A 27015-nucleotide genomic window follows, 5' to 3' on the forward strand; every position below is an offset into this window, starting at 1 on the left:
CAGGTGCATAGCATTTGTTTACATATTCTATAATTCCAGAGCAAAAAGAAATTTTAAAAACCATTGTTCCTCTAATCTCCCAGGTGGTTCATTTTACAGCTTTGATAACCATATCATAGTTACTGCTTTATTTTTTGGAACTAGAACCACAGACTTCATTCTTGCCCTTACCGTTTTCCTTTCTTCCTGTGCCCCCCACCACCTCCCCGCCCCTGTTCTCCTATGCCTACCACACTCAACCCTTCTCTTCCAAGTTTTCTCTTCCCAGGGCTCTATGTCATGAAAAATACAAGTAAACCGGAATTTTTACTTTAAGAAAAATAACTCCTCCCCTTCCCCAATTTTTACATCAAAAGACATTGTTAAAAGCCATTCTCTTCTATGTTTAGAGAACTGTAACTTCTCTGGGGAAAGAAGGTAGTTGATTAAGAGTAAGGCCCCTTAGCGCCAAACATTCCAAGTAAGTATAAGTGATTTGTTATGGTGGGTTTTTATGTAGAAGGCTTGAATTCTTGTTCCAGTTCTTATACTTGTAAACTCTGAGACCCTGAAGAAGTAATTTCTAGACTTCTTGGAATGACAGCCATTTCATTTGCAATTGAGAGCATTAGATAGATGATTTATAAGGTCCTTACTGCTCTGGGGTTCACTGGCTCTGCTATTTTTGGCATCTTGAGTAACCAGAAGAAGCCAGATTTATTATCTTAGTATAGCAAAAGTGGTTAAAAAAAAGAGAGAGAGAATAAACTTTTTTTTTTTTTTTAGCATAAACTCTTAATGTATATTTATGTCTTCTTGAGTGTTAAGATGAGGCTCGTGACATACAAACCTCAGCTGATTATTTCTACTGAAAAAAATTTAAGCATTTAGGGATATCTTCTGAAGTTCTCTCCAGATCCTCCTACAGGCAACAATGGTGAAGAGAGTGGCCATCATTGGAGCTGGTGTCAGTGGCTTGGCCTCCATACGGTGTTGTCTGGAAGAGGGGCTGGAGCCCACCTGCTTTGAAAGGAGCAATGAAGTTGGAGGTCTGTGGGAATTCTCAGTGAGTAAGACAATAGAAGGTGATGGGTTTACACTGCAAATCAAATGTGAACAGTTCTTTCAGACTTGATCACAAATGCTCCAGATGCTCTGGAAAATCAAATCTCTCTCCCATCCTACTCAAGTCCTATCATTTAAATGACCTATCATTTAAACTATCTCGTAAGAGGACTTCTCCAGCTCATTAAATGTTGCCACCTATGTGGCAGAGCCCAAATCTCTAGGCTTTTAAGGGGTAAAACGGTCAGTAGTTGACAGAAAAACTATACTACTGCCTCCCCATGTAACTGAAAGATCCTATGCCTTTTGCTATTAAATTCTGAGAACATGGGCATGGGGGTAGGGGACCTTTGAAAAAGAAAAACTAGACTGGGGTCAGAAGTCCTGAGTTCCAGTATCAACTCTGATTTTTTAAGCAGACAGATTTCAGGAAAGTCACTTTTTTTCTTTCTACCCTTCAAATGCTCCTTAGTCAAATGCAGAAGCTGAAAATTAAGTTCCTTCTAACCTGCCTCCCAATTATAGCAGGATATGATTTTTTAATTAATTCATGTCTATTAGGCATCTATTATAAGCTATTATAAATGTTGATTGTGTATGGTGTATACATGGGTATTAAATACTCTTGTCAGGCCATGTCCAGAGAGAAAAATAATTATCTCTGCCATTCGGTTCATTGCTAGAAAAAAAATACAATCAGGAAATAGTCATTATAAACCCAATTCTTAAATTTCAAAAATCAGCTTTAGGAAACTTCCAGATTTTCTGTCCTGAACTCCCTAGCCATTAGGATTAGATATAGATGATATTTATTTGGCTTGAAGGTATTCTAGCCACATCATTTATCTTGTAACCTCAGTCTGTCCTGGTCTCTGTATTGCCCAACCTGCAACAATAGGTTGCTCTGGGGGTCCTATAACTCTGAAAATATTGCATGAAATACAGAGCATCAATTTGTATTTTCCACTAAGAAATAATCAAGGGTTTTTTTTAATGAATTCAAAATTTTTAATTTACATTTTATCAGGGAGACATGACCAGCTTAATCTAAACCATGAAATGGTTGTTTATTGACTTATTAGAAGTAATTAAATGCTGCTTGAGCATCTATTTTGACAGAGTGTTGTACTAAGTCCTGGGATGACAAATATATGTCATAACCACTTTATATAAATGGTTTCTACTTCATTTGGTGTAGTAAGGCTTAATATAGGTCCACAATCCTGTAACAGAAAAACTCATTTAATAGCAAAACCTGTCCGGAAGTCATATAGTCAGGAAACAGGATTGAACTGATATGAGGCTATGTATATAGTCTTTGTCCAACTCCATGTTTTGCTGTAGTAATTTTATTACATTTGATGATAAGGTGTTGCACCAGATCTCACTAGGAATACTAAGGAAAAACTTCAAAAATCTACAAATTCCAAAATGTTAATATATATGGTCCTAAGAGTACAAACAAAAGATTCTATAACTTTACAACAAGATAGCCCTTGGTGACTGTTAGTTAAATAAACAAGTGCCTTGAGATTTAGATGAGGCTGGACTCCTAAAATACTAGCAGGTCAAGAGAAATTTCCTACAGGGATAACACTTAAATGAGACTTGAAGGAGATATTCAGACAAGTAAGTAAAGAACCATCATGTAACACAGCTCCAGAGAGCGGGACATTGCCAACAGTACAGACACCAAGAGTGTGCCAGCATCAGGTGGGAAAGGCTTCTAGGTAGCAGTGACCGGCAATCCATGAAATGTGCAGAGAAGGCAATGAACACGGTGTATCCATGGATCTGTAAGTTAACCAGTGCAGCCAGATCGGAAAATTTATTTTAAGAAGCATTAGATGATAGATCAATATATTCAAAGTCAGACCCTGGGTTATCCACAAGAGGGAAAGATATCTTTTTCATAAAGTCATTGTGTATAAGCAGAATTATTCTCAAAAGCCCTGTGGGAGTATAAACATATACAAATATTCTAAACTTTAGCCCTCTCCACACGCCCCACTTCTTCCTTCTTTTCTAAGAAAAGTTGCTTGGTATGCAGTATTATCAGAGAGGAATTTTTGAAAAGTGTGCTACATTAAGCTTTTATCTTGCAAGTTCTGTCATGTAGAAGGTATTCTGGAAGAGAGAAACATGAGAATTCTGAACTTTTCTCTGTGTGCTTTTTCTGTAAAATAAAAACCAAATGGGATTTAAAAACTAGCAGGCTGAATGTGAGCATGTCTTAAATTTTATAGACTCTAATATAGGACCTCATGACCTCAAAAGATTTTGTTGTGGCTGTAATAAAAGGTTGCTCAACAAGCCACATACAATAGGTCATTTGGATTGCAAAGGGAAAAGTATTGAACCAGAACTATCTGAAATTTTGTTTCACTCATTCATTCCTTTATCCATTCAGCAAATACATATTTGCAGGCATAGCTGCAAACAAGAGGTGCAGCAGGCATGCAGTATTCTAAAAGCAGAGAGAAAAGAAGTCTTAGAATAATCATAATACAAATGAATAAACAGAATATGATTAGGGTAGTAAAGACAATTAGAACTTGGTGAAAGCAGAGATGACTTCTAATGGGTGGAAAGGAAGATAAGGAAAGGCATGAGAAGGGGACAACTTTTGAGTTGGACCTTGAAGGTATATCTAAGCAAGCAAAAATGGGACTGATAAAATGGGAATATGAAAGATGATCAAGGCAGACTGCTAAAATGCATGCACAATAGTTTTGAATTCGCCTCTGACCTTCCCCTCAAGTTACTTACGTTCTAGTAGGGATGATAGGAGATTATACAATTACAACCCAAGACAGACAATGCTAACATGTCCCATAGCATGACATCTTGTCCTAGTCAGTGGGGAGCATCTGAGCTTAATTTCTTCCTTACTGGCTCAAACTACCCCACATATTTAAATAATGAAAATGTGAACTCCCTGAAGCTACTCTCTGTTGTTACATAATATTTTTGTTTTCCTCTATTTGCAGAACAGTCTTTTAGGGAAAATTCCAAGGAGCTGTAGGGCATGTACTCTTCTCTTCTTTGTTATGATTGGCTGGAGTCCAGTGGTGAAAGAGTCCAGCAGTTCATTAATGATGGAAATAACTCATGGTCTTATCACCTCTATTTCTCAAAGCAAAATCATACATTTTTTAAACCAGTCTCCAACCCACAGCTCAGCCCTCCCTTTAGTGGGCAGCTTAGAAAACTCCTTCTCACAAACATTAACACAAGTTACTGGCTAGGGGTGAACAGTAACAGACCCAAACATGAGAACCCACCAAGCCAAAGCCTCAACTCTTTCTCTGACCTTAGCAGAAATTTCCAAGTGAGGTTTAAAAAGTTAAAATCTCTGGGCTTGGTTATCATGAGAAATGCAGCAACCACGAGTAGAGGAAGTTTGTTTTTGTCACTTAAGGGGAAACAGTGAAGACTCAGCAGCCCCTCAGAGACACAGTTCTCTCATATGGGGTTGTTGGACTGGAGAAAGTTAGCTGTCTTGAATCCAGGAGCAATATAACATTCCATCCTTTTCCTTCCTTTCATGAGAATTCCTTCAAGATTTGGGGAAAAATGGGTTGCCAACTTCTAGATGTACTTTCAAGGCAGCACATTCTGTGAACTTTTATCCTGTTTTTCAAACAGAGAGGAAATGTTTGTTTTGAACTTAGCCTTCCACTGTTCCTCAAAAGAAGCCACTTTTCAATTACATAGTGGTTTTACTATAAGATGCCAAGTTTTAACACAAGTTCTAAGGCTTCTTGTTTCTTTTGTTTCTTTGGTGAGGAGTGAATGCCACTAGTTGGTGAGTTCAGGAACTCCTCAAGCACAGAATTCATTTACACTACAGAAGTGGTCCTCAGGCGTGGTCCCTGGACCAACAGCATCAGCAGCACAGGGATCTTGTCAGAAATGCACATTCTCAGGCCTCACCCCAGACACACTGAGCCAGAAATTCAGAGGTGGGACCCAGGAAGTGACAGTCTAAGGAGCCCTTCAGGAAATGACTTCTTTAGAGGGTTCTATGGCTAGTGAAGACAAGAGTTCACCGAATTCCATAAAGAAAATCAAACAGGCTAAAAGCCATAGTTTCCATTGGACTCTTTAGTTATGTTCTTGAAAATGAGTATGAGATCAGACCTAGTGCTGTGACTGGGGGGAAAAAAGAGCTAAACTGGAGCTAATTAGAGCAAAAGGACCAAGACCAAAGATTCACCAGCCCTGGGCCAAGTGTTGTTGAAGGCTTTCCTTTCCATGTCTTACAGACAACAGTCAATTTTTTTCTTTTTTTTTTTTTAACATATAGAAAAGGTTTCAATTAACTGAATAGTCACTGAGAGGAATGCCATTCTTGGTTTCCTTTTTAAGCCTTATTATTCTTCTTCAGTTTGGTCACTCAGTCGTGTCCAACTCTTTGCAACCCCATGAACTGCAGCACGCCAGGCTTCCCTGCCTGTCACCAACTCCCAGAGCTTACTCAAACTCATGTCCATTGAGCCAGTGATGCCATCCAACCATCTATTCTTCTGTCGTCTTATTCTCCTTAGGACCATTCAGAAGAAGGCAGAGCCAGCATCTACAAGTCTGTGTTCACTAACTCTTCCAAAGAGATGATGTGCTTTCCAGACTTCCCATATCCTGACGATTACCCCAACTACATGCACCAAAGCAAGGTCCAGGAATACATAAAGACATTTGCTCAAAAGAATAATCTTTTAAGATATATACAGTTTGAGGTAAGGACCTTGTAACTTGTGCTGTTGACATCAATATGTTTAAGGATTAGAGGAGAAGCAGAGATACAGGACGTTATCTTAGAAAACAGAGTCAAAGTCACCAATCAAACGTTGGTTCAGATTATAAAGTACTCATGAATTGTTTTTATTTCCCCTTAAAACGTGTTCTCCAAAGAGTCTAAGAGCTTTTAAAACATCATAGAAAGTAGTGCAGGCAGCTGTACCCGTCTAATGAGCTTTCCACCCTCACACATTTATGTTTCAGAAACAACCCCAAAGTCTCTAGTTCACACTTAGACTTCTGTAGGTCCAATGCCCAAGGAGTTGTGATTCTAATAGATGTGGCATTTGTTAGAGATTCTGCCTTTAAGAAGAAAGTAACAATGTAAAAGAATAATTTTATTGCCCTCATTCTTCACACACTTAGTTCCTTAGATTAGAAGCCTTAGGAGTTATGGCATAGCAGCATTGTCTCCATAATTATAAGTAATACTTCACATTTGTTTAGAACTCAACTTCAATCCATTAGATATGTGCAGAGCACATATATATAGTGGGGAAAATAAGAAGCAAATCATAAATTGAAACTTTACTTCATATTTTATTTATTTATCTTATTATATTTTAAATAATTTTACTTATACCAAGCTCCAGGAGTTGGTGATGGACAGAGAAGCCTGGCGTGCTGCAGTCCATGGGGTCACAAAGAGTCAGACACGACTGAGTGACTGAACTGAACTGATATCAACATAATAGTCATACAATGGAAGTGACTAATATTTCCAAAGGATAGTGTCCTTATATTGCAAAACAGAGATCAAGGATTGAACCTGAGATAATCCCATATTATTGGAGTAGATAGAAGAGGAAGCCAGAGAGGAAGAAGCCATGGATGTCAATGTAGGGTGACAGCAAGCAAATGACATGGCACCTTTCATAAGAATACTCAGTGCAATGTATCCCAAATCTACTAACTAGATGTCAAAAAATAAATATAACCCAGTGAGTAATTATTCTTGTGAAATTTGAAGATTCACTGTGACTTCCTATTTTAATGCCTTTCCACATTATTTTCAATGACCATGAGAACACACAACAATTATTTTCTCCACAGAAATACTGCAAGGAACAAACAAACAAACTAAAAAACTTCATAGAACTGTAAATAGAAGCAATTTCTTTCTGGTTTTCTTTAAGACCCTGGTTACTAGTATAAAGAAATGTCCCAACTTCTTGGTCACTGGCCAATGGGAAATTGTTTCAGAAAAGGATGAGAAACAGGAATCTACTATTTTCGATGCTGTAATGATCTGTTCAGGACACCATGTGTACCCCAATCTACCAACAGATTCTTTTCCTGGTAAGTTTGGAAAGTATATAAAAATCTTATACACAAACATCAAGGAATAGGATAGAGTTTTCCACAGATTGCACATAATGATCATTCTTAAGGTTCCAAATATTTTTTAAAAAATTAAGTCTGATGATATGTCAAATATACTCATCATTGACCTCATCCTAAAAGAATCAAGGACTTGCAGATCAGAGATTAGATGAAGACACAGATCCATTGAGAAAAAACTTGGGTCTTAAAATTTCATCAATATCCACATTTTGCAAATTAACTTTAAAAATCACAGTGAGTGTGTGTGTGTAGTGATACATTTCACTACTCTGCAGAAATGGCAAATAGCAAATAAATACATAAGCAACCTCCCTTCCTTTTTCCTTTCTTCTTCCTTCCTCCCTCTTTCCTCCTCCTCTCTTCCCCACTACTTCCTTCCTATCTTCCTCCCCTCCTTCCTTCTTTCTTTGCAACAGGAATGCATCCCCTCAAAAATATTAGAGCTCATATGTCAGAGGCTGATGTTCATGAAAGTGAAAGTCAAAGTCGCTCAATCGTGTCCGACTCTTTGCAACCCCAAGGATTATACAATCCATGGAATTCTCCAGGCTAGAATACTGGAGTGGATAGCCTTTCCCTTCTCCAGGGGATCTTCCCAACCCAGGGATCAAATCCAGGTCTCCCGCACTGCAGGTGGATTCTTTACCAGCTGAGCCACAAGGAAAGTCCATGTTGTTCATAAACCAAGGTAATTAAAAGAGTAGAGATTAAGGGAGAATAGAAGATTGACATCATTAATGCTAAGAGGAAGCATATTTGGGGGTTCTGAATGTAGAATACCTGGGCTCAACTCCTTATTCTACTAGAAACTTACCATTTAACCCTAGACAACTCACTAAACTTATTTGTCTCAATTTCCTTTTCTTTTAAAGTAGAGATAATACTAATACCTACCATTCAGAAATGTTATCAGGATTAAATTAACTAAGACAAGTAAACCCTCAATAAATATTATGATTATTAGCAAATATAAATTCAAATTCCTTAAGTTTTTTGTGATGTCTTCAAAAGTAATTAGTTAGGGATTTAGTGTCAAAAATCTCCAAAAGGATAAGTACATTTCAATTAGGGAAATTTTTAAAATTAAAATTGCTAATAGGAGAATCAAACATTTGAAAAATAGTTGGGGGGGAGAAAATCATTTCTTCTGGAAGTAAACTCAAACCACTCCCCGTGTTCCATTTAGGCCTCGACCGATTTCAAGGCCACTTCCTCCACAGCCGGGACTATAAGGGCCCAGAAGTGTACAAGGGGAAGAGGGTCCTCGTGATTGGCCTGGGGAACTCAGGATGTGACATTGCTGTTGAGCTCAGTCATCTGGTTACACAGGTATGAGATCTAAGAGGTCTGGGGAAACAAACTTAGGATGGCTATGCTAAAACAGCAGTATCCCAAGCACTGAGGATGGCATTGACCATGTCATACCACAACAGATCCACCTGCTGTACATGCCAGTCAAATCGAGGACTTGAGACACTCTCCCTGTGAAGCAATGTTATGTGTCCCATGCTAATAAGGCAGTATAGTCTCCTGAAACCAGAGTTAAGTGCATATATATATATATATATATATATATATATATATGTAACTGTGCATTTTTGGTTTTAACTTTATGATCTAATCACCTCCAAGCAAACTGGTTGCTGCTCAAGCTCTGCCTTTATTTATTTAACAGTATTTCTTATCACCTACCATGCAACAGTACTATGCTTACCACTCTGGAAAAAACAAAATTTAGGTCTTACTATTGTTTACCTATTCAACAGCCAACACATAACAGGCTGTTTTTATGTGTCAGCACTGCATCAGGCTAGAAATAAACACAGAGGCAAGTCAAGCTACTTCTTTTTTTTTTTTTTTTTTTTTTATTTTATTTTTTTAAATTAGTTGGAGGCTAATTAATTCACAACATTTGAGTGGGTTTTGTCATACATTGATATGAATCAGCCATAGATTTACACATATTCCCCATCCCGATCTCCCCTCCCACCTCCCTCTCCACCCGATTCCTCTGGGTCTTCCCAGTGCACCAGGCCCGGGCACTTGTCTCATGCATCCCACCTGGACTGGTGATCTGTTTCACCATAGATAGCATGCATGCTGTTCTTTTGAAACATCCCACCCTCACATTCTCCCACAGAGTTCAAAAGTCTGTTCTGTATTTCTGTGTCTCTCTTTCTGTTTTGCATATAGGGTTATCATTACCATCTTTCTGAATTCCATATATATGTGTTAGTATGCTGTAATGTTCTTTATCTTTCTGGCTTACTTCCCTCTGTATAATGGGCTCCAGTTTCATCCATCTCATTAGGACTGGTTCAAATGAATTCTTTTTAATGGCTGAGTAATATTCCATGGTGTATATGTACCACGGCTTCCTTATCCATTCGTCTGCTGATGGGCATCTAGGTTGCTTCCATGTCCTGGCTATAATAAACAGTGCTGTGATGAACATTGGGGTGCACGTGTCTCTTTCAGATCTGGTTTCCTCAGTGTGTATGCCCAGAAGTGGGATTGCTGGGTCATATGGCAGTTCTATTTCCAGTTTTTTAAGAAATCTCCACACTGTTTTCCATAGCGGCTGTACTAGTTTGCATTCCCACCAACAGTGTAAGAGGGTTCCCTTTTCTCCACACCCTCTCCAGCATTTATTGCTTGTAGACTTTTGGATAGCAGCCATCCTGACTGGCGTGTAATGGTACCTCATTGTGGTTTTGATTTGCATTTCTCTAATAATGAGTGATGTTGAGCATCTTTTCATGTGTTTGTTAGCCATCTGTATGTCTTCTTTGGAGAAATGTCTGTTTAGTTCTTTGACCCATTTTTTGATTGGGTCATTTATTTTTCTGGAATTGAGCTGCAGGAGTTGCTTGTATATTTTTGAGATTAATCCTTTGTCTGTTGCTTCATTTGCTATTATTTTCTCCCAATCTGAGGGCTGTCTTTTCACCTTACTTATACTTTCCTTTGTAGTGCAAAAGCTTTTAAGTTTCATTAGGTCCCATTTGTTTAGTTTTGCTTTTATTTCCAATATTCTGGGAGGTGGGTCATAGAGGATCTTGCTGTGGTTTATGTCGGAGAGTGTTTTGCCTATGTTCTCCTCTAGGAGTTTTATAGTTTCTGGTCTTACATTTAGATCTTTAATCCATTTTGAGTTTATTTTTGTGTATGGTGTTAGAAAGTGTTCTAGTTTCATTCTTTTACAAGTGGTTGACCAGTTTTCCCAGCACCACTTGTTAAAGAGGTTGTCTTTTTTCCATTGTATATCCTTGCCTCCTTTGTCAAAGATAAGGTGTCCATAGGTTTGTGGATTTATCTCTGGGCTTTCTATTCTGTTCCATTGATCTATATTTCTGTGTTTGTGCCAGTACCATACTGTCTTGATGACTGTGGCTTTGTAGTAGAGTCTGAAGTCAGGCAGGTTGATTCCTCCAGTTCCATTCTTCTTTCTCAAGACTACGTTGGCTATTCAAGGTTTTTGGTATTTCCATACAAATTGTGAAATTCTTTGGTCTAGTTCTGTGAAAAATACCGTTGGTAGCTTGATAGGGATTGCATTGAATCTATAGATTGCTTTGGGTAGAATAGCCATTTTGACAATATTGACTATTCCAATCCATGAACACGGTATGTCTCTCCATCTGTTTGTGTCCTCTTTGATTTCTTTCATCAGTGTTTTATAGTTTTCTATGTATAGGTCTTTTGTTTCTTTAGGTAGATATACTCCTAAGTATTTTATTCCTTTTGTTGCAATGGTGAATGGTATTGTTTCCTTAATTTCTCTTTCTGTTTTCTCATTGTTAGTATATAGGAATGCAAGGGATTTCTGTGTGTTAATTTTACATCCTGCAACTTTACTATATTCATTGATTAGCTCTAGTAATTTTCTGGAAGAGTCTTTAGGGTTTTCTATGTAGAGGATCATGTCATCTGCAAACAGTGAGAGTTTCACTTCTTCTTTTCCTATCTGGATTCCTTTTACTTCTTTTTCTGCTCTGATTGCTGTGGCCAACACTTCCAACACTATGTTGAATAGTAGTGGTGAGAGTGGGCACCCTTGTCTTGTTCCTGATTTCAGGGGAAATGCTTTCAGTTTTTCACCATTGAGGGTGATGCTTGCTGTGGGTTTGTCATATATAGCTTTTATTATGTTGAGGTATGTTCCTTCTATTCCTGCTTTCTGGAGAGTTTTATTCATAAATGAGTGCTGAATTTTGTCAAAGGCTTTCTCTGCATCTATTGAGATAATCATATGGTTTTTATCTTTCAATTTGTTAATGTGGTGTATTACATTGATTGATTTGCGGATATTAAAGAATCCTTGCATTCCTGGGATAAAGCCCACTTGGTCATGGTGTATGATTTTTTTAATATGTTGTTGGATTCTGTTTGCTAGAATTTTGTTAAGGATTTTTGCATCTATGTTCAACAGTGATATTGGCCTGTAGTTTTCTTTTTTTGTGGCATCTTTGTCTGGTTTTGGAATTAGGGTGATGGTGGCCTCATAGAATGAGTTTGGAAGCTTACCTTCATCTGCAATTTTCTGGAAGAGTTTGAGTAAGATAGGTGTTAGCTCTTCTCTAAATTTTTGGTAGAATTCAGCTGTGAAGCCATCTGGTCCTGGGCTTTTGTTTGCTGGAAGATTTTTGGTTACAGTTTCGATTTCCTTGCTTGTGATGGGTCTGTTAAGATCTTCTATTTCTTCCTGGTTCAGTTTTGGAAAGTTATACTTTCCTAAGAATTTGTCCATTTCATCCAAGTTGTCCATTTTATTGGTATAGAGCTGCTGGTAGTAGTCTCTTATGATCCTTTGTATTTCAGTGTTGTCTGTTGTGATCTCTCCATTTTCATTTCTAATTTTGTTAATTTGGTTCTTCTCTCTTTGTTTCTTAATGAGTCTTGCTAATGGTTTGTCAATTTTGTTTATTTTTTCAAGAAACCAGCTTTTAGCTTTGTTGATTTTTGCTATGGTCTCTTTAGTTTCTTTTGCATTTATTTCTGCCCTGATTTTTAAGATTTCTTTCCTTCTTCTAACCCTGGGGTTCTTCATTTCTTCCTTCTCTAATTGCTTTACGTGTAGAGTTAGGTTATTTATTTGGCTTTTTTCTTGTTTCTTGATGTGAGCCTGTAATGCTATGAACCTTCCCCTTAGCACTGCTTTTACAGTGTCCCATAGGTTTTGGGTTGTGGTGTTTTCATTTTCATTCATTTGTATACATATTTTGATTTCTTTTTTGATTTCTTCTATGATTTGTTGGTTATTCAGAAGCATGTTATTTAGCCTCCACATGTTTGAATTTTTAACAATGTTTTTCCTGTAATTGAAATCTAATCATACTGCACTGTGGTCAGAAAAGATGACTGGAATGATTTCAATTTTTTTGAATTTTCCAAGACCAGATTTATGGCCCAGGATGTCATCTATTCTGGAGAAGGTTCCGTGTGCACTTGAGAAAAAGGTGAAGTTGATTGTTTTGGGGTGAAATGTCCTATAGATATTAATTAGGTCTAGCTGGTCCATGTCAAGCTACTTCTTGACTTCAAGAAGGAATAGATAGGTAGGGGTAGGATGACAGGTACATGATCATCATGAAAGGAAGCAATGAGACTTTAGCTGTGGCGTGGCAGCACCATGACTAGATAACCAAACTTTGAGTGGATGAATTGTCAAAGAAGGTTTCCCAGAGGACTCCATGCTGAGTCATGAAAGTGAAAGTGAAGTCACTCAGTCGTGTCTGACTCTTAGCGACCCCATGGACTGAAGCCTAGCAGGCTCCTCTGTCCATGGGATTTTCCACGCAAGACTACTGGAGTGGGTATACATAACCACTGGTATATATACATAACCAAAAGAATTTAACATATTTCTAATACAAGATTAAACTTGTCACAGTTGAATAGAGAGCTCTCTTACTCCCAGGTGTCAGGTAGTCGTTCTTTGAACACCTATGCTCTTGATCTCTGGGGTGGAGAGAAGGTAGTTCTCCCTCTAAATACCTAGTTTCAATTATGGACTACTCATCTTGACCTACCTCTTTAAAAATGTTCCTACGGTAAAGTGTTCTACCTACAGTGCGGGAGACCTGGGTTCAATCCCCGGCTCAGGAAGATCTCCTGGAGAAGGAAATGGCAACCCACTCCAGTACTCTTGCCTGGAAAATCCCATGGATGGAGGAGCCTGGGAGGTTGCAGTCCATGGGGTCGCTAAGAGTCGGAAACGACTGAGCGACCTCAATTTCACTTTCACTTTCACCTGGATATTAAGGGAAATGTATGGAGATATCCATAGATATGTACTAACATATTTCTAAGGAAATAGGTGCTCAATAAATAAATTTTTAAATGGATATTTAAAAATACCTAAGGATTATTCAAAGTCAGATTCTCTTGGGTTATCACAAAAGTGATAAAATAAATAAGCAGTCGGGCCTGTCTTTGGCTAAAGCAGCTGCCCAAGGTCCTGGAGTGTGTGTGTAGCAAGGACTGGAAAAGGAGACCAGGCACAGAGAATAGAATTAAATCCTTGGCATTTCCTCAGGCTAATTTCAGCCAACAAGTTAGCTGCATTTCCCCTACTCAGCCAAGCAACTACCACCAGCCACCACCACTGACTGATCTTTACTATTTTAGTCTTAAGAGTCTGCAAAGACTATACTTGTCATAGTTGAATAATGCATGCGTGCTAAGTCACTTCAGTCATGCATGACTCTGTGACCATACAGAAGGTAGCCCACCAAGCTCCTCTATTCATGGGATTCTCCAGGCAGTAATACTGGAGTGGGTTGTCATGCCCTCCTCCAGGGGATCTTCCCCACCGAGTGATCTAACCCACTTCTCCTGTGGCTACTGCACTGCTTGGCAGATTTTTTTTTTACCACTGAGCCACCAGGGAACAGAATACTCTCATATTCCAAGGCATCAGATAGTCATTCTTTCAACACCTATACACTCGCCCTCTGGGGTGGAGCGAGAGAGGGTAGTTCTGCCTCTAACTAGCTTCTATCATGGACTACTTATCTTGACCTACCTCTTTAAAAGTTTTCCTACCTGGATAACGTACAGAGATGTCCACAGAATTGTGTTGTATCTGCTTAATTCTTACAGAGCAATATTGAAACCTGTTACCTTCCCTACCAGGTCATTATCAGCACCAGAAGTGGTTCCTGGGTCATGAGTCGGGTTTGGGATGACGGCTATCCTTGGGACATGCTGTATGTGACCCGCTTTGCATCCTTTCTCCGGAATGCCCTTCCTTCATTTGTCTCTGACTGGTTATATGTCAAGAAGATGAACACGTGGTTTAAACATGAAAACTATGGCCTGATGCCTTTAAACAGGTACTACAAATAATACATATCTTATTACTCAAAAAAGTGAACACTGGATTAAGTTGAATTCTTTGTAAGTCTTTCTTTAATTATCTCATTAAGCCTGGTGAAATTAAATTAAGGACTGCATAGGTGACATAGTATAATCAGAGACCATGAATGGGATGAAAATCTTATTGAAATTAGTCTAGTGGTAAAAGTAGTAAGAAAGAATACAAAGTGGGGATGGATCTTGTAGCTAGATCACCCTAACATGCAAGATTCATTTATGGCTGCCACAAGCCATAGCACAGAATTTTGAGGGCTGAGACATCTCATAAATGATTTTCTTGAGGAATATTTTGTCCATGCTTATAGATGAATACGGATAGCAATAGCAAGATGTACTCCTCAAGACTATTGCGGTATTCAGTGAAATTTAAAATATAAGAATTACTTTGTGAACTATAAAGCTTTACAAATATCAATTCATATTAGTGTCTTCTAATGGGCATACAAGGAACAATTAAAAAAGTAAGTGTTAATCAACATGTCTCAGCAAGTAGATAGTCTCAAAATGAATGTGCATGCCTCCATGGACGGGTTGACATTTCTGCAGGACAGTGAGGAGGCGTGGAGCATGTAAGGCAGGGAGAGACACAGAACTGATGTAACCTGGTGAATTAATGATTCATTTATTTATTTCTCCATAAAGACAGAGTACAACACCTACTAATTAAAAAGGTATCTAGGTAGATGAATCAGCATATCTGAAAAAAAAGAACATTTAAGTGGGTAAGAAAAAAAAAAGAATTCCTTAGAAATTTCATCTTTGGTCCATGAAAAGCAAAATCTTTTCATTGTGATTAGAAAGACAGGCTTAAAAAGTGAGAGCAAATTGTTAACTGTAGTAATAAATACAAGGTTTAGTAGCAAATTCTCACTCTGTAGCACTTATCTTACTTTGTCTGGCAGAATGCTATATCCCTCTTGAGAAAAATTTTGATTTCATGCGTTTAAAATTATTTTTTAATGTAATAGAAGTTTCAGGGCTTGTACTGGTAAAGATTTTTGTCTTGTAATAGTAACTGCAACCATATTTTGGCTTTATCCTTCAGACAATAAAAACATAGATTTGGAAATCCATTCATCCAGGAAGGGTTCCAATTACCAAAACGTACTGATGATATCTTCTTACTCCTCCCTTGGTAGGAAGGGTAACAGGGGAGAAAAACAGGTTTGGCTGTGACCTACTTATTGACACCCATAGGCTTAAAGAAGAGATTGCAGAATTAAAGAGGTAGAGAACAGTGTGGAATATTAAAAAAAAAAAAAAAAAATTCTAAGATTTATAAAGTTTCTTAGTCTTTGAGATAGTTAGAGGAAATTCCAGAATCCTTGAAGGAAACTTAAGTCAAAATGAAGAATTTCATCAAAAAAAACAACATTCCTACAATTTTGGTAACTGAAGTGCAGTATCAACGTTGTACTTTTTTTTCACAACTACAGTTAATGAAAGGAAAGCAAACATAGCATTAAAACATCTCACCACAGTAGATCTGATTTCCTCATGCAAGATGAGAGCTTATTTATAATAATAGTTCACTTAGAATAATGATGCTTGCACGTGTCAGGCATTGTTTTAAGTGCTTTACAGATAACTATTCATTTGAATCTCACAACAATTTGACGAGACAGCTTCTGTACTATCCCTATTTTCCATATAATACAAAATACAAATACAGAGAAGTAGCAGCTAGTAAGAAGAAGAGTTAGGTTATGAGGTTGGGCCACCTGGCTCCACAATCAGCACCCTTAACAACTTTATTGTGACTAGGAATTAGTTTTATCATCATCTACTTGGGGAGTCTTCAAATAGTTTAAGTTATCCACAAGAGAATATTCAAGTTTCAAGAAGCCAAAAGAAGCAGCTCAGACAGATATTCTTTATTTTTTAAGTATAGTTGATTTACAGTGTTTCAGGTGTAGTGAAGTGATTGTTCAAGCTGGTTTTAGAAAAGGCAGAGGAACAAGAGATCAAATTGCCAACATCTGCTGGATCATCCAAAAAGCAAGATGTTCCAGAAAAACATCTACTTCTGCTTTATTGACTATGCCAAAGCCTTTGACTGTGTGGATCACAACAAACTGTGGAAATTCTTAAAGAGATGGGAATACCAGACCACCTGACCTACCTCTTGAGAAACCTGTATACAGGTCAGGAAGCAACAGTTAGAACTGGACATGGAAAAACAGACTGGTTCCAAATAGGAAAAGGAGTACATCAAGGCTGTATATTGTCACCCTGCTTATTTAACTTATGTGGAGAGTACATCATGAGAAACACTGGGCTGGAGGAAGCACAAGTTGGAATCAAGATTGCCAGGAGGAATATCAATCACCTCAGATATGCAGATGACACCACCCTTATGGCAGAAAGTGAAGAAGAACTAAAGAGCCTCTTGATGAAAATGAAACAGGACAGTGAAAAAGTTGGCTTAAAGCTCAACATTCAGAAAACTAAGATCATGGCATCTGGTCCCATCATTTCATGGCAGATAGATGGGGAAGCAGTGGAAACAGTGGCTGACTTTATTTTTCTGGGCTCCAAAATCACTGCAGATGGTGATTGCAGCCATGAAATTAAAAGATGCTTACTCCTTGGAAGGAGAGTTATGACCAACCTAGACAGTATATTAAAAAGCAGAGACATTACTTTGTCAACAAAGGTCCATCTAGTCAAGGCTATGGTTTTTCCAGTGGTCATGTATGGATGTGAGAGTTCGACCATAAAGAAAGCTGAGCACCAAACAATTGATGCTTTTGAACTGTGGTGTTGGAGAAGACTCTTGAGAGTCCCTTGGACTGCAAGGAGATCCAACCAGTCCATCTGAAGATCAGTCTTGGGTGTTCATTGGAAGGACTGGTTTTGAAGCTGAAATTCCAATACTTTGGCCACCTGATACAAAGAGCTGACTCATTTGAAAAGACCCTGATGCTGGGAAAGATTGAAGGCAGGAGGAGAAGGGGACGACAGAGGATGAGATGGTTGGATGGCATCATCGACTCAATGGACATGGGTTTGGGTGGACTCTGGGAGTTGGTGATGGACAGGGCAGCCTGGCATGCTGTGGTTCATGGAGTCGCAAAGAGTCGGACACGACTGAGCAACTGAACTGAACTGAAGTGATTGCTATACATACGTATTCTTTTTCAGATTCTTTTCTGCTATAGATTATTATAAGATGTTGAACATAGTTCTTTGTGCTTCACAGGTCTTTGCTATTTACCTATTTTGTACATTAAAAAAGGTAAAGTGGGAGTTGCTCAGTCATGTTCAACTCTCTGCGACCCCACAGTCTGTAGCATGCCAGGTTCCTCTGTCCATAGAATTCTCCAGACAAGAATACTGGAGTGGATTGCCAGGCCCTCTTCCAAAGGATATTTCTGACTCAGGGATCAAACCTGGGTCTCCTGCATTGCAGGCAGATTCTGCAGATCTGAAGCACTAGGGAAGGCCATTTGATACAAATGGTTGTGTATCTGTTAAACACAGTTTCCCAATTTATCCATTCCTCATGTCCCCTTCAGTAACCATAAGTATGCTTTCTCTGTCTGTGAGTTTATATCAGCTTTGTAAAATGTTCATTTGTACCATTTTTAAAGATTCCACATGTAAGTGATGTCATATGATATTTATCTTATTTCAGTTAGTATGATAATCTCTAGGTCCATCCATGTTATTGCAAATAGCATTATTTCATTCTTTTTATGGCTGAGTAATATTCCTCTGTGTGTGTGTGTGTGTGTGTGTGTGTGTGTGTACCACATCTATTTTATCCATTCATCTGTCAGTGGACATTGAGATTGTGTCCATCTCTTGGCTATTGTAAACAGTGCTACAATGAACATTGAGGTGCATGTATCTTTTAGAATTAGTGTTTTTATCTTTTCCAGATATATGCCCAGGAGTGGGACTGCTGAATCATATGGCAATGTTACTTTTAGTTTTTGAAGGAAAATCCATACTGTTCTCCACAGTGGCTGCACCAATTTACATTCACACGAACAGCATAAGAGGGTTCTCTTTTCTCCAGACCCTCTCCAGCATTTAATATTTGCAGACATTTTAATTGAAGTATAACTTATCTACAATGCTTTAGGTATACAAAGTGATTCAGTTAAATATATATATTCACTCAGTTCAGTCGCTCAGTCGTGTCCAACTCTTTGCAACCCCATGGACTGCAGCATGCCAGGCTTCCCTGTCCATCACCAACTGCCAGAGTTTTCTCAAACTCATATCCATTGAATCGGTGATGCCATCCAACCATCTCATCTTCTGTTGTCCCCTTCTCCTGCCTTCAATCTGCCCAGCATCAGGGTCTTTTCCGATGAGTCACTTCTTTGCATCTGGTGGCCAAAGTATTGGAGGTTCAGCTTCAGCATCAGTCCTTCCAACGAATATGCAGGACTGATTTCCTTTAGGATTGACTTGTTTGATCTCCTTGCAGTCCAAGGGACTAGCAAGTCTTCTCTAGCACCATGGTTCAAAAGCATCAATTCTTCAGTGCTCAACTTTCTTTAGAGTCCAACTCTCACATCCATACATGACTACTGGAAAAACCATAACTTTGACTAGACCAACCTTTGTCAGTAATGTCTCTGCTTTTCAATATGCTGTCTAGATTGGTCATAACTTTCTTCCAAGGAGCAAGGGCCTTTTAATTTCATGACTGAAGTCACCATCTGCAGGGATTTTGGAGCCCAAGAAAATAAAGTCTTTCACCGTTTCCACTGTTTCCCCATCTATTTGCCATGAAGTGATGGGACCGGAGGCCATGATCTTAGTTTTCTGAATGTTGAGTTTTAAGCTAACTTTTCACTCTCCTCTTTCACTTTCATCAAGAGGCTCTTTAGTTTCTCTTCACTTTCTGCCATAAGAGTGGTGTCATCTTCATATCTGAGGTTATTGATATTTCTCCCGGCAATCTTGATTCCAGCTTGTGCTTCATCCAGCCTGGCATCTCACATGATGTACTCTGCATATAAGTTAAATAAGCAGGGTGACAATATACAGCCTTGACGTACTCCTTTCCCAATTTGGAACCAGTCTGTTGTTACATGTTCGGTTCTAACTGTTGCTTATTGACCTGCATACAGATTTCTCAGGAGGCAGGTAAGGTGGTCTGCTATTCCCATCTCTTGAAAATTTTTCCAGTTTGTTGTGATCTACATGGTCAAAGGCTTTGGCATAATCAGTAAAGCAGAAGTAGATGTTTTCCTGAAATTCTCTTGCTTTTTCTATAATACAATGGATCTTGGCAATTTGATCTCTAGTTCCTCTGTCTTTTCTAAATCCAACTTGAATATCTGGGAGTTCTCAGTTCACATACTGTTGAAGCGTGGATTGGAGAATTTTGAGCATTGCTTTGCTAGCATGTGAGATGAGTGTGATTGTGCAGTAGTTTTAACATTCTTTGGCATTGCCCTTCTTTGGGATTGGAATGAAAACTGACCTATTCCAGTCCTAGTGGCCACTGCTGAGTTTTCCAATTTGCTGACATATTGAGTGCAGCACTTTCACAGTATCATCTTTTAGGATTTGAAATATCTTGACTGGAATTTCATCACCTCCACTAGCTTTGTCTGTAGTGATGCTTCCTAAGGCCCATCTGACTTCACATTCCAGGATGTCTGACTCTAGGTGAGTAATCACACCATCATGGTTATCTGGGTCATGAGTATCTTTTTTGTATAGTTCTGTGTATTTTTTCCACCTCTTGTTAATATTTATGCTTCTGTTAGGTCCATACCATTTCTGTCCTTTAGACATAAGCTGAAGTTGAATGGTTTAATGAAGACCTACAAGACCTTCTAGAACTAACACCCAAAAAAGATGTCTTTTTTTGCCTTGAAATGAGTATATCATGAGAGACGCTGTGCTGGAGGAAGCACAAGCTGGAATCAAGATTGCCGGGGGAAATATCAATAACCTCAGATATGCAGATGACACTACCCTTGTGGCAGAAAGTGAAGGAGAACTTAAGAACCTCTTGATGAAAGTGAAAGAGGAGAGTGAAAATGCTGGCTTAAAACTCAACATTCTGAAAACTAAAATCATGGAATCTGGTCCCATCACTTCATGGCAAATAGATGGGGAAACAATGGAAACAGTGACAGACTTGATTTTGGGGGGCTCCAAAATCACTGCAGATGGTGGCTGCAGCCTTGAAATTAAAAGACCCTTGCTCCTTGGAAGGAGAGTTATGACCAACCTAGACAGCATATTAAAAAGCAGAGACATTACTTTGCCAACAAAGGTCCATCCAGTCAAAGCTATGGTTTTTCCAGTAGTCATATATGGATGTGAGAGTTGGACTATAAAGAAAGCTGACCACTGAAGAATAGATGCTTTTGAATTTTGGTGTTGGAGAAGACTCTTGAGAGTCTCTTAGACTGCAAGGAGATCCAACCAGTCCATCCTAAAGGAAATCAGTCCTGAATGTTCATTGGAAGGACTGATTCTGAAGCTGAAACTCCAATGCTTTGGCCACCTGATGTGAAGAACAGACTCATCTGAAAGGACCCTGATTCTGGGAAAGATTGAAGGCAGGAGGAGAAGGGGACAACAGAGGATGAGATGGTTGGATGGCATCCCCAACTCAATGGACATAAGTTTGAGTAAACTCCAGGAGTTGGTGATGGACAGGGAGGCCTGGCATGCTACAGTCCATGGCATTGTAAAGAGTTGGGCACAACTGAGCAACTGAACTGAACAGAGATCATTCTGTCATTTTTGAGATTGCACCCAAGTACTGCATTTCAGACTCTTTTTTGACTATGAGGGCTACTCCGTTTCTTCTAAGGGCTGGAGGACATATAGATATACTCAGTTAAAATATATTCTTTTTCAGATTCTTTTCCATTACAGGTTATTAAAAGATACTGAGTATATTTCCTTGTGCTTATTTTATATAGTAGTATGTATCTGAAATCCATAATTGTTATTTGTAGACTTTTTGATGATTCCCATTCTAACTGGTGTGAATTGGTACATCATTGTAGTTTATTATTTCTCTAATAATTAGCAATGTTGAACATCTTTTCATGTGCCTGTTGGCCATCTCTATGTCAAACACATGTTCTTAAGGATTATTAATGTCAACAGGAAAGAACTTTCCCAAAAGAAGAGAGTTTAGTTGCCCTCTATGTCTTCATGCTGATGTTCAACTGCTTAAATTTTCAGTGCTATGGACTATTGCAGATATTTCTTGGAAATGAGGTACTTTATAGCATGGGCCTCCTTCTCTTGTTTCTCCACAGCACCTTAAGGAAAGAGCCTGTGTTCAATGATGAGCTCCCTTCCCGCATCCTATGTGGCACTGTATCCATCAAGCCCAATGTGAAGGAGTTTACAGAGACTTCAGCCGTGTTTGAGGATGGGACAGTGTTTGAGGCCATTGACTATGTCATCTTTGCAACAGGCTATGGTTATGCCTACCCCTTCCTTGATGACTCCATCATCAAAAGCAGAAATAATGAGGTCACTTTGTTCAAAGGCATCTTTCCCCCATTCTTGGAGAAGCCAACCTTGGCTGTGATAGGTCTTGTCCAGTCCCTTGGGGCTACCATCCCCACGGCTGACCTACAGGCCCGCTGGGTTGTTAAAGTATTTGCAAGTAAGTGGGCCCTTCTGTCTTTCATTCATTTAGTCAACAAATATTTACTAAGCATATACTGCATGCCAAGCTCTGTGATAGGTGCTAGGGATATAAAGGGAATAAGACGGACATGAGCCTTGACCTCACAGAGCTTAAAACAGGGTAGGGGGAATGCTACAACAGGAAAAGGTTTAGGGTGTTGTGGTGAGGATAACTGGGTTGTGAGTTATTTTCTAAACATAACATGAGAAAAATAAAAATAACATGTTTTCTCTAAAAACAGCATGAGAAAAGGTATAAAGGTAAGAGACAACATGGAGTATGTGAGGAACAAGAAGCATTTTGGTGTAATGAAATATAAAGCAGAGGTAGAGAGTAGCAAGAAAGAAAGGAAGGAAAGAACCAGAGCATGGAGAGCCTTACAAGCTATGTCAGAGAGCTTAAACTTCTCATAGGGGGATTGATAGGACTTTGAAAGCCTATAAAAGCAAGAGAAGGACAGCAGTGGGTTACTGCAATGTCAAATTACACTGCAAAGATTGAAAGGGCCCTGGTGGATGTCAGGGCATGCTGGAGACATTATTGGTGTGAACTCTGTCAAAATAGCAGTGTCAGGCCACTCCTATACTCTATTGATAATCTTCTCCCCCTTCCTCCACCTGGATCCCATGGGCTTCAGGGGCAACAAGTATGTTTGTGTGGACAAATTAAGAATATGAGGGTTACATGGAGAAAAGCAACGTCTCAAATATTGATTTAATTTACTCCAGAAAACTAAAATCATGGCATCTGGTTCCATTACTTCATGGCAAATAGATGGCAAATAGATGGGAAAGGTCCATCTTGTCAAGGCTGTGGTTTTTCCACTAGTCATGTACAGATGTAAGAATTGGACTATAAAGAAAGCTGAGTGCCAAAGAATTGATGCTTTTGAACTGTGGTGTTGGAGAGTCCCTTGGACTGCAAGGAGATCCAACCAGTCCATCTTAAAGGAGATCAGTCCTGAGTGTTCACTGGAAGGACTGATGTTAAAGCTGAAACTCCAATACTTTGGCCACCTGATGCAAAGAGGTGACTCATTTGAAAAGACCCTGATGCTGGGAAAGATTGAAGGCAGGGGGAGAAGGGGACAACAGAGAATGAGATGGTTGGATGGCATCACCAACCCCACGGAGATGAGTTTGAGTAAACTCCGGGAGTTAGTGATGGACAGGGAGGCCTGGCGTGCATATGGTTCATGGAGTCACAAAGAGTCGGACACGACTGAACTACTGAACTGAATCATATTGATCACCACTGTTATTGAAAGTGTGCTTTTATTCAAGGATTCAAGAACCTTGGCAGTATAGTTGTACCTTACCTAACATACTGTCCATAGAAATTTACACTATAGGTAATAAAGAAAAAGTTACAATCATAGAGCATATGTGTATGTTTTCTTAATATGTTGTGGATAAGTAAATTTCTATTTCAAATGGACCATGAAGGATCATTACTTTCAAAAACCCATCATGAAATCTTTTGTAAATGATTCCATTGTCTTTTTCTCCTGAAAGGCACAACAGTCTTATGGGAAGATCAGATACAGTTCATATATCCAAAAAATTTACATGAAACTAAGGGCATCATTTATTCATTCAACAAATATTCACTGAACACCTGCTATGTGCCAGGCTCTGTCTTGGCACTTAAGATACATCGAGAAAAATGACCAGAATTCTGGCCCCTTACTTTCTAATTAGGGGCACAGCAAATATCTGACCACAGGGTACCAGCAGGCTGAGGTGAGATACTAACAATGATTAGGGAGTACTCATGAGAATGTCATAATATCCCCTGCCATTATTACAGAGGCAAAGGAGCTATAGTTAGCAATTGGAAGAGGCCTCCATTAATGTGAAATTTATAAAAACAACTAAAAATTTTCTGTCATCCCTTAAAATATCCTCCTTGGCTACAGGCTGATGTTGGAAAATCCAGATTTCCTTCCATTGTCCCAATCGAATTGTCATGGACCTTAGACTGAATTATTTTACCAGACTATCTCTTGAGATAATTCTTAGTAAAAGGATGCAGGAAGAAATATGAAGACACTGATAAGCTATTATATGCATGAGGCATGTTGAGGATTAGGCCCTCCATAATGTCATTAGAAGTATAAGACTGAGTCACTTGAAGCTACAGACTTCGCCACTGTCACTATCTCATGGAAGGCCAGCTTTGCAATTCCCAGAGCAAGTTCACTGGCTTCTCAAATCTTTGTTTCTGTGAACTATTATTCTGCTAAACACACTAAAAATAGTTCCTCTTGATACAAAATCTTTTAGGGATATAGTTCATAAACACTGAATGGAATTCATCATATATAATTGCATATTTCTGATTTCTTTTCCTATTTCAATATCTCTGACTTCATTTCTTTCTTAGATTCATGTACCTTGCCAACTACAAATGAAATGATGGATGACATTGAGGAGAAAATGGGGAAGAAACTCAAATGGTAAGAGATGGTACTTGCTAATGAACAAATCTTAAAATTTGCCTTTACAAGTTGGAAAACATTAATAGATTCTATAAACTTGTCATTAGTCAGTTCACATTTTTGAAACACTTGCTATAATCAAGCAGTATTATATGGGCAAATAATAATCATTATATTTTTTCTCTATAACTCTAGCACACAGGTTCCCAAACAGGGGTGATTTTGCCCCCCAGGGGACATTTGGCAAAATCTGGAGACATTTCTGGTAATTGCAAGTGAAGAGGACATGTTACTGGTATCTAATGGGTAGAAACTGGGGATGCAGAGGACAGTCCACCTAAACAAAGAATTACCCACCTCAAAGTGCCAATAGTGCTGAGGTTGAGAAATGACTCTAATTGTTTTCCCAAGAGCTTCTTTCCCATCAGCCACATGTTTATCAGCAAATTAGCTAACTGGAAAGTGAGCAGTGGCAATGCTGTAGAAACCAAATAACCAAGTAGAAACCAAGAAAACCAAATCCAGTATTAAATAGAGTTCACCTGCCCTAATATTTTCTTCTAAAAGAATAGTTACTTCTGATTCATCCAATCATGAGTTTTCAAGTAACCATAAATGGGATTTGTAGGAAATTAAGTGACTCAATATCAGATGTATAAATGTACTCTCTTTTGTGTTAATCACTCCTATAAAAGTCAGTCCTTTTTAAATTAAACATTAAAATCTATTAAAAATAATTAGGCAATGGATCACATATTGATGAATAAGTGACCATATAGGAAGTATTTCTACTTTAAAGTCTCTAACATATCATTCATTAAAGGCCCAAGAAAATCATTGACTAAGGACCTAAAGAAGAGAAGATATGGGTATACTCAGACTCAACAAAACCTTCCCTGTTTCATATAGAAAGCCATCACAATATTGTAATTATCCTCCAATTAAAATTAATAAATAAAAAAATTAATAAATAAAATTAATAAATAATTTTTTAAAAAATTAAAAGATCAGCAAAAAAAAAACCTCCCCTGCACCTCCTCCAGTTCACAGGAAAGCTCTGTGAAATGAGCACTCCTGTGTGCTAACAGTTCATGCAGCTTACTCTGTTTACTACCCTTTATGACTGAAGCCAATGAGAATAAAGAAGAGGGGAAAGAGAGGCCTCAATGTCAGTCCTAGTCTTAAGAATTCCTAAAAGCAAATGAGATCACATTCCAACTAAATGTATGAAACAATTTATAAATTGCAGCAAATATTAAAACTATTCATAAACCCAATTTAAAACACATCAATATAAAAATCTAACTCTGGAGAAGATCTTAAGCAAGTGTCATAGAAAGAATAATCATGTATCAAAGACTAAGTTAATCAGTCACCTTGAGACCCTAGGGTCAGTTCACTCTCAGCTTCATGGCTAGAGAGAAAAACCCAAAATGACATCATACCTGAATAGAGGTTAGAAAGGAGAGGAAAAAACAAAGCCAGGTCGTTTAAGTCAAAGAATATATGATGCATTCTATGTTGTGAGAAAAGAGAGGAGTCAGGGGTATTACTGGAGGTGCTGACTAAAATGCTACTTTTCTGAAAGTAGAAAAATGAAATTTGTGCCTCTGTTTACAACTGTGGCACTCACTCCAATGTGTTCTTTTGTTTCCTCAGGTTTGGCCAGAGCCAGACTCTGCAGACAGATTACATCACATACATGGATGAACTGGGCTCCTTCATAGGGGCCAAACCTAACATACCATGGCTCTTCCTGACTGATCCCCAGCTGGCCCTGGAGGTGTACTTTGGTCCTTGTAGTCCATACCAGTTTCGACTGATGGGACCAGGGAAGTGGGATGGGGCCAGAAATGCCATCCTGACCCAATGGGACAGGACATTAAAGCCAACCAGGACAAGAGCTGTCAGTGAAGCTAAAAGACCCCAACCCTTTTACAATTTGCTTAAAATTCTTTTATTCCCAGTGCTTCTTCTGGCTGTTTTACTTGCATTTTATTGATAAGAAATTTATTTGGGTCTCAGAATTCAGCCTAGAAGTTCAATTACAGATATGTACATACATATATTAAATTTTATAGCTGCTGTTTCCCTTCCTGCAGAAGTAAGAATAAATCCTAGCCCATCTGACTAAAGTCTAAATAAAATGGAAAATAGTATCTCTCTTTATGATGAGAATCTATACTTTAAATAGATCTTCACCTTCTCCCACCTTCTCCCACAGAGTCCCAGAGGAATCAGGTGGAGAGGGAGGTGGGAGGGGGGATCGGGATGGGGAATACATGTAAATCCATGGCTGATTCATGTCAATGTATGACAAAAACCACTACAATATTGTAAAGTAATTAGCCTCCAAATAATAAAAATAAATGGA

At 38.6% G+C, this 27015-nt stretch overlaps 1 protein-coding gene across 2 annotated transcripts; it reads left to right on the forward strand.

Annotated features, from left to right (window-relative positions):
- The first annotated feature begins 907 nt into the window (after positions 1–907).
- On the forward strand, positions 908–26643 carry LOC133069611 (putative dimethylaniline monooxygenase [N-oxide-forming] 6). 2 transcript variants are annotated; one of them, XM_061161219.1, is made up of 8 exons: positions 908–1045; positions 5595–5783; positions 6981–7143; positions 8375–8517; positions 14326–14525; positions 21822–22177; positions 24587–24659; positions 26280–26643. In XM_061161219.1, the coding sequence occupies exons 1-8, from the start codon at positions 914–916 to the stop codon at positions 26641–26643; spliced, it is 1620 nt and encodes a 539-aa protein (XP_061017202.1). In that variant the 5' UTR covers positions 908–913. The 2 variants fall into 2 exon arrangements, with proteins under 2 accessions (XP_061017202.1, XP_061017201.1); XM_061161218.1 differs by having other exon boundaries at positions 914–1045; positions 26301–26643.
- Positions 26644–27015: the final 372 nt, after the last annotated feature.

Source organism: Dama dama, chromosome 14, assembly GCF_033118175.1.
Source record: "Dama dama isolate Ldn47 chromosome 14, ASM3311817v1, whole genome shotgun sequence".
Taxonomy (NCBI): Eukaryota; Metazoa; Chordata; class Mammalia; order Artiodactyla; family Cervidae; genus Dama; species Dama dama.

Excerpts from the sequence above, each read along its gene's own strand:
- LOC133069611 (XM_061161219.1), top strand. The coding sequence starts at position 914 with ATGGTGAAGAGAGTGGCCATCATTGGAGCTGGTGTCAGTGGCTTGGCC. Across the intron at positions 7,144-8,374 it reads ACCAACAGATTCTTTTCCTG|GCCTCGACCGATTTCAAGGC; the intron begins GTAAGTTTGGAA and ends TGTTCCATTTAG. Across the intron at positions 14,526-21,821 it reads GGCCTGATGCCTTTAAACAG|CACCTTAAGGAAAGAGCCTG; the intron begins GTACTACAAATA and ends GTTTCTCCACAG.